The sequence below is a fragment of the Cottoperca gobio genome, chromosome 3 (genome assembly GCF_900634415.1).
Source record: "Cottoperca gobio chromosome 3, fCotGob3.1, whole genome shotgun sequence".
Lineage (NCBI taxonomy): Eukaryota > Metazoa > Chordata > Actinopteri > Perciformes > Bovichtidae > Cottoperca > Cottoperca gobio.
The window spans coordinates 8220790-8228701 of NC_041357.1; the positions used below are offsets into that span (position 1 = coordinate 8220790).

Here is a 7912-nt window from a genome sequence, read left to right on the forward strand (position 1 = left end):
GACCAAAAATGACTTCCTCCCAAAAAAAACTTTATTACAAAAGGACATACTTACCACACACACATTAAAAACTATAAGTTTACTTAACATCTTTGAATAACATAACTTGTATTACTTACTTGTATGTATTGTTATTGTCATATTCTTGTTTATTATTATTTCACACAGTAAAATAGTGTAAAAATATTTCATGTACATTATAGGGAAGGAATGGAGAATTAAAATCCCACACTGCCACAGAAGGCCCGGTTGTCGGTATTATTACAGAATGATGTTGTGGTAATGTGATTGAATGGCTCTATATTGGCAATCTGGCCCTGCACATTGTCTGATGCTTTGACCGAACAAATTAGTGTTTTTTATGAAATAGCGGATGAATTAAGTATTTTGCGTGTGTGTATATTGTGTATGTACAATCAACTTAATTTAGCCAATCCAATGTAACTTTATACGAATTAAACTGTATTCACCTTTTAACATCAAAGACACGTAAACATAAATTAGAGCAGGGCAATGTGTCCTTTTTGTAATTTGTAATTGGAGAATACTAACGTGTGTTTTGTTTGTGTGACAAAAGAAATTCTGTATTTGAAGTAGTTTTTTTCATCTTCATCTTTCTGGAGCACCCTAAGGGGTAAATTAGCTACTTCCTTTGGTAATTTGTTTGAAATAAGGAAGGTCATAAAAATATGTTTGTATAAACCTGTTGTTAGTTTTGACATATGTGGACGCTCTCCAAGACAGCCCCTGGGAAATACAGCAGGACCAATCTCAATGTTGATGATTCATCCTGACTTTCAAGAGAAGCACCCACCAGAAAACCTTAAACAGCATTTGACAAACATGGCAAGAAATACATCATGTTTTGCTTTTGTGTTACCATTGTTTCTGTCCTAAACTCTAAAAGTAAAGGAACAAAATGCAAATGTATTTGCCTTTTAAATCATGTGTGTTCAAAAACAAAGCGCTTAATATTACTACTGTCACTTAAGTAAAGTAATAATAGTAATAGTAATAATAATAATAATAATAATAATAATAATAATAATAATAATAATAATAATAATAATAATAATAATAATAATAAACTTGTGTATTTAAATCAGTTTTTAAAAGCAAAACAAATATATTTGTTACCAATGTTACACTTATCTGCTTGATTATTTCATTTTTGTGGATTTTTGACCTTTTAATTGCATGACTTTACTTGACTCATCCTTTCCATTTGTTGTCCTGAAAAGTGTTTATCTTAGTCGTAGCATTTACAATCTGTGTTCTGTAGCACCCTATTTCTGTCATGAATTCTCAAATTATGGCCATGAAACACACAAAAGCACCACGTCATTATTTATTCTATTACTTAAACACATTGCAACAATATAGACTCACATAATAGACAGAAATGAATAATGCTGGTTAACAGGAGAACAACATGCTGTTATTTAAACCTCTGCCTCGAACATCTTCTTCCTGCCGTCCATCCCGGACTTGTCTTCGATGTTCTTCCTCCAGTCGCCTGTTTGCTTCTCCTGCAAACGAACACATGCAAAGTGAAGCAGCAGATTCAAATCACTAATAATAAATGGTTAGGACTCTCTAACTGCTTGGTGTTTTATCTAAAATTCTCTCTGTTGTTGTATTTGTATGCTAAAGTTTGATTTCAGAGATGAAACCACATAATTCAGAGAAGATAGAGGAATCAGTTAGTCAAACATTTCAAATGTAATCATGCTGTAATTGTGATTCAGTGTTAAATGTTCAATTCTGAAGCACCCACCTCCTCTTTCACCTCCTTCTTGACCTGCTTCAGGTTGGCTCTAAGGTCCATAGACACTTTATGTTTGGATCCCAGCAGAGCTGCCAGCATGGCGTCGGCAGACATCCGCACCCTCTTCAGGATCGGCTTCTTAAACTTTCCCTTCAGATCCTGAACCCTCAGCTTCAGGTCGTCGATCTGACAGAGCAGACAGTTACTCCACCTGTGAGTGTGTGTGTGTGTGTGTGTGTGTGTGTGTGTGTGTGTGTGTGTGTGTGTGTGTGTGTATGTGTGTGTGTGTGTGTGTGTGTGTGTGTATTTAAAAATCTACAGACTGTTTCAATGGAAAATGGTAAGTTGTGGGTTGTCTTGAAGATGCATATAAACGTTTACCAGGCAAGCCTTAATACTTGTTATTGTGCATTGTTTCTTTACGACAAGGACAGATGTGGAATAAAGAAACTGTTAATAATAAAAATCTACTTTTTGAGTATTAGACAATAAATGCAGCCTCTCTGACACATGATTGAAATGATCAGCCCTGCTATATAAAACATGGTGTAGCTGTTGTTGGTTATTTAAATCAGCAGGCTTTACATAAAAATCTGAATAAACATTCTTTAACAAAATGAAAAAATAAAAAGACGTACCTCCTTGTTGGACTTTTTCACTTTGAGCTCCATGTCGTATCGCTCCTCGTCCAACGTATCAGTCTGCTTGTGAAGTTTCCGGCATAGCTCCTGATTGTTGTGATAGACAGGAAAAGAGAGAGAGGTGAAGGATGAACCTTCATATTGCTGTTAGAAACCTTTTTCACAAACATGGCCAATGTACTAATCAGGGGAACCATTCTCTCAATACAAAAACACACAACAACAAAAAGCATATAGAGGAGGCATGATAAAGCCTAAGAGGAGGTAACATAGATTACTGCAATACTTGTAGCACATCCAAATGATGTAATGTCAGACAAGTTACTGGATTTTTATTTCTCTCTTGGCAAAGACAGCTGGACACTAAGAGAGACGATAGAGATTCATCCAAACTCAAGTTAGAAGTGCGGAGAACAGTGAATAAATGTCTGCAGTGGATTTTATTTTTATTATGATTTATTATGTTTTTTTTCTTGGTTTGTTTTTTTAGTGTTCAACAGTGGGAGCTCCCATGGGATTCTAGTTTTGCCACTAGGCACTAGTGGAAAAGACTTGTAGGAGCTGTTGTTAAATGCTAATAAATATGTGTTTGTAAAAACAATATGTGTTCAAATGCTATGCACAAGTACAGTAATACATACCCATTTAACTCTACAGTGCCTACAGTTCTATAAAGCTGCTAATTTTCTGGTCTCCACCAAAGGTATCCAAGGTGATGGGGAGGTTTACCTGGAGATCATGCATGCAGCCTGAGATGGAGAAGCCGGGACAGTTCTCCTCCATGTACTTTATCTTCTCCTGCTTGGCCTCCTGCACTTCCTCCGCCAGCATCGCTTCACCGATCTGCAGCAACAAGCTCTGAGAGGAAGAGGAGGAGGAGAGGACGAACTCTTGATCAAGTGTTTATGTTTATTAGGTGGGCAGAAGCTGCTTTTCAACTGTCTTTAAAACATGTACATACTACACGTAGTTGGTGGTAAAAAGCTCAGAGGCTGAAATGTTCATGTGTTCATATGTGCATTTTTAAAGCCATGCTTATATATATTTTTTCACGTTGGTTCTGTTTTGGCTTTATGTTGCAATTATATAACCCTAGCCCTAACATCCTGGTTCAACAAAGAAATAATATAAAACTAATTCTAAAAGAAATTCTAATAGTCTTGCAATAAGTAAGTATGAAATAAACTACGGTACTACAATGTTTTCATTAATCTGCTGATTATATTTTATGAATAATCTTTAAAATTAATAAATTAATTGTTTAGTCTAAAAAATTAAATATTCAAACCTGTCCTTAATAGTGTCTCCAAATAGCCAAAAACTATTAATTTCTTACCAAAATGGTTGCTGATTACATTTTCGTAGTTTGTACAATGTTGACATTTTATTCCTGATAGTGAAACTAGCAAACTTAAAGGTGTCCATCCCAGTAGATTGTTCACATAAAACACAGCAGGAGTCTTATTGAATCAAAATGACTTTTCTAAATATAAATCAGATCTATCTAGAAATAATAATAATAAACATTTATACAATTTTTTCAATATCTTGATCTGGACCAAAGTTTTAGAGAGACTAACCACCCAATAGACCAGTGGCACCCAACCTGGGGATGAGCCCGTGTGACAAAAAAAAAGAAAAGGCATTACTCTAATCTTTGCTTTTTTCCCATTAAACTCTTAATATTAAAACTGCCTTTACTGTAGGTAATTGCATAAGTGAGGGAGGGTGATGATATTTCAGTTCAGTTTTTAAACACAGTCTCACAAAATTAGAACATTAAAAAAAACTTCACATCAACACAATCTTAGTCTACCTTGAGCTGATTCTTCCTGCTGAACGTCATCTTTTTCCTTTGGAGAAACAGGAAGAGAGAAGAATGAACATTTTTTACGTGAGTTATGTAGATTCAGAAAGTCTCCTAAGTTCAGATCAGGACTTACTCTGCCATCCTGCCTGCAGCTGATTCCTGCCTGCCGACGGGAGAAGAGGACAGAGATGATGAAAATACCACAGCTTTGTGGTCTCTTTATAGGTGTTTGTTCAGTGTGTGTGTGTGCAGCGCGCGTGAGTGTGTGTGTGTGTGTGTGTGTGTGTGTGTGTGTGTGTGTGTGTGTGTGTGTGTGTGTGTGTGCGTGCGTGCGTGTGTGTGTGTGTGATGGATCAGTAGCAGTTGTCTTCAGAAGTCAGTTGAATTCCAGACAGAGGGGTCAATGGTGACAGCTGAGCCTGTAACAAATACTTCAGAAATGTTCTTCTGGAAGCATCTTTAGACAATGTGGAATCATTTGAGGACACTTCACTTTTTTAGTTTTTTGGTTAGGTTTAACTCAAATTATTTTTGGTTAAAGGATAAAAAGCACAAAAAGACCAAGACCAACAGTGAGTGCATCTTCTAACAAGCTGATATATCTTCTTCCTCTGTGTCATGGAGCTCCATTGTTGGTAAAACCTATTAAAAACACATCAATGAGCCACACTGCTGCACTGTGACATATTCCTTCATTACCATGAACACACACACTGTAGTTTACTTTGACTCCCACACACACCGTCCTGCTGCCACACATACTCACTAGAGCACCAAATGTGGATTCATCCGCCGCTGAAAATAGTCCCCAACAAATGTTTTATTTACTCCTGTTTGTTTGATAAGAAACTACAGTAACAACTGTAAGTAACTTGTGATGCAGTCAGTAATAGTTTAGCCAGTGGACTGAAGGTAATTTATCACTCAACTCTGCTATCAGGAGACAAAATCTGATATTTATGAAGAACCGTCTGTGATATTTGAAGAGAAAAACACATTCAACACATGATCTTCTACGAAGACAATGAAAGCTCAGTTTCCTAAACTGCAAAGGCATTTCTCTGCTGTCCTTGGTTTCTTCTCTGTCAGCTCAGCTGTAGTCTGTAACAGCTGACTGCTCCTTTCATCTGTCTGTGTGTCTGATTCATTCCAGCTACTTAACACACGGTAATGAGGACTCAGCAGAGATTCATCAGTAAACATACTGTAAAGACATTTTGTTGGATGGTGAATCATGTAAAGTCAACCATAACAATAGATAGATCATCTACAACTGACAAATTATTAAGGGTGTGAATGAATCAAGGTTATAATACAATAACATACCTTCAAAATGAGATAACAAACTCTGAGTGCAGGATGGATGTGGTGCTGGTGGTGAACCACAAAAAGCCTCCCAGCTGCTTTCAGCTCTAAATTGGGAGGATTTATGGCTCTTACTGGTTCCCATTATACTCAGCTGCTCAGACACACTGGGAGGGAAGCGGAGATATGCACACACCCACACTCACATATGAATGCTCTTCCAGTTTTATCTTAAAGCATAAAGTTTCCTCAGCTTTTACAACAAATCACATTTCACGTTTGTACATCAAATGAAATGAAAGAAAACTCATTTTAAAATACCAGCAAACAAAATAAAGCTAAAACAAAACTCACATAAACAAACAAAAAGTGCATATTTATTCAAAATGCATATTTTATCACCTTTTTTTGTATATTTTAGGTGTTGAATTAAATACAAACGTCTTTTAAACCCTACTGTATTAATTGCTTTTCTTCTTGGCTTTTAAATTGTGCAGATTAACAACACGCTGGAGCTGTTCAATCAACGTCAGAGCAGCTCTACATATGTCAATCAGCGCCACCTGTAGGAAAGGAAAGTAATGTCAGCACCTTAAGACCTGCAGATGTAGATGTGTTAACATCGTCTCCTGCAGGCCAAGAAAGGTAGATGCTTTTATTGTAACACTTGTGTCACCTGGCTGCAGGCATCAAATGTTACGCATCAGGTTTGTTATATGTATCTTATTATCAGGTATTTTATATTTTCATATAACATGTTTCTTTATTATCATCAATCTAAAAATATGTAATTTTATTTGTCTCATCATTTACACTATAAAGTGTATCCTAGCCTATATTTTTGTACAGATAATTATATCTCAACATCACTGAGTATACATGATTTATACATGGCAAATCTTGAGGATGAAAGAAGTCTACCTCCAGAAGTTTAGTTGTAGTTTTGATTTATTAGAAATGTTTAATTGAGCCATTGATATGGGAGGCTTTCACAGAGGTTTCGTAGTGTTCCAGGGTCAACAATACATTTATAAACTCAACTTTTATCATTCAGAAATTCCCATGGAAACTGAGAAAACTCCATTTGCTGATGAGGATCATGTGATACGAGTAAAGTTCCAGAACAGCAACTAAATGGACCTTTATGAGATTGTTTTGTCAATATGTGCGTCTCCTTCACATTATCCACAATATGGATTACAGTGGTGGAAAGTACATTTACCCAAGTACTGTACTTAAGTACAATTTGAGGTATTTCCCTTTTCTACTACTTTATACTTCTACTCCATTCTATTTCAGAGGGAAATGGCGTGTTTTTTACTCCACTACATGTATTTGATATCCTTACTTTGAGGATTATGATTATTATTACAAAGTAGAATAAAAAAATAATGTATGATGATTTGTTTAACATGTATCTACCCAGCAGTATATAAAGTAGCTAAAACCTGCTCCGCCTTTACCATCTGCAAGTGATGAGTACATTCTGCATAATGAGTAGTTTTACTTTTGGTACAATTTTTCGATGTGATCACTTTTTTAAATTTAATCTCTAATGAACTCCTAACACAAATATCAGGATGTAAATAAAGTCTTAAGTCCAATTTTGAATGCAGGACTTTTAAGCCTAACATATTTATAGATTTATAGGATAAATAAGTCAAATAAATGAGTAGGGTTACTACTTCCACCACTGAAGCATTACAATCATTACAACCTATTAGTGTAAAAATGTTAAAAAAAAGAAAAAAAGTGCACACAAGCTGAAAACTAAGGGTTAATGACCGGATGTTGTGTATTTAGGCTGCTTAAAATGCTTTTATTGTGAACAAGCTGACCGGAAGTGATGTATTCTCATTAGAGCTAGCTTGACAGTGGTGTGAAGATGGCGGCGTACAGTTATTCTACGCTGCTGCCGCTGCTGTTGTTGTCCGTGTGTCTCTGCGGCTTCGGCTCCGTCCTCGGCTTGAAGGCTGCCAGCGGTCCGGCCGAGCCGCCTAACCCGCCCAACCCGCCCATCGTCAGAGCCGTGGATCCCCCGGCCAAGGATGCACCTGCCGTCGCTGCCGTCGCTGCCGCCGCTGGGGCCTCTCAGCCACGAAGGGCGACCGGTTGGAAGCTGTCGGAGGAGGAGGCCTGCCGGGAGGACCTGTCCCGCCTCTGTCCCAAACACACCTGGACCAACAACCTGGCCGTGCTGGAGTGCCTGCAGGACCGCAGAGAGGTAAGCGGCCGCCGGCAGAGCTGTCATGGTGCGCACTGATCCCCGTGATGTGATGGGTATCTGCTGGGTGTGTCGCTCCGGGGCTTTAGATCAGCAGGACACTGATGCAGAGGTGAAGAGCTGATTGAGAGGTGAACATCTACACCTGCGTCAGTGTCCGAACA

General features: G+C 37.6%; 2 protein-coding genes across 2 annotated transcripts in view; one reads left to right on the plus strand and one right to left on the minus strand.

Moving 5' to 3' along the window:
• Positions 1 to 1422: 1422 nt before the first annotated feature.
• LOC115026385 (troponin I, fast skeletal muscle-like) lies at positions 1423 to 7442 on the minus strand. Its single transcript, XM_029459206.1, has 7 exons — positions 7363 to 7442; positions 4353 to 4382; positions 4226 to 4262; positions 3139 to 3267; positions 2407 to 2496; positions 1778 to 1954; positions 1423 to 1529 (listed from the first exon to the last, which is right to left on the minus strand). The coding sequence occupies exons 1-7, from the start codon at positions 7380 to 7382 to the stop codon at positions 1443 to 1445; spliced, it is 570 nt and encodes a 189-aa protein (XP_029315066.1). The 5' UTR covers positions 7383 to 7442; the 3' UTR covers positions 1423 to 1442.
• Positions 7383 to 7912, plus strand: part of LOC115026377 (Golgi apparatus protein 1-like) — a 21206-nt gene continuing 20676 nt past the window's right edge. Inside the window, exon 1 of the mRNA XM_029459193.1 lies at positions 7383 to 7748. Coding sequence (XP_029315053.1) covers positions 7410 to 7748 — 339 coding nt within the window. The 5' untranslated portion in view covers positions 7383 to 7409. The remainder of the gene's footprint in view (positions 7749 to 7912) is intronic.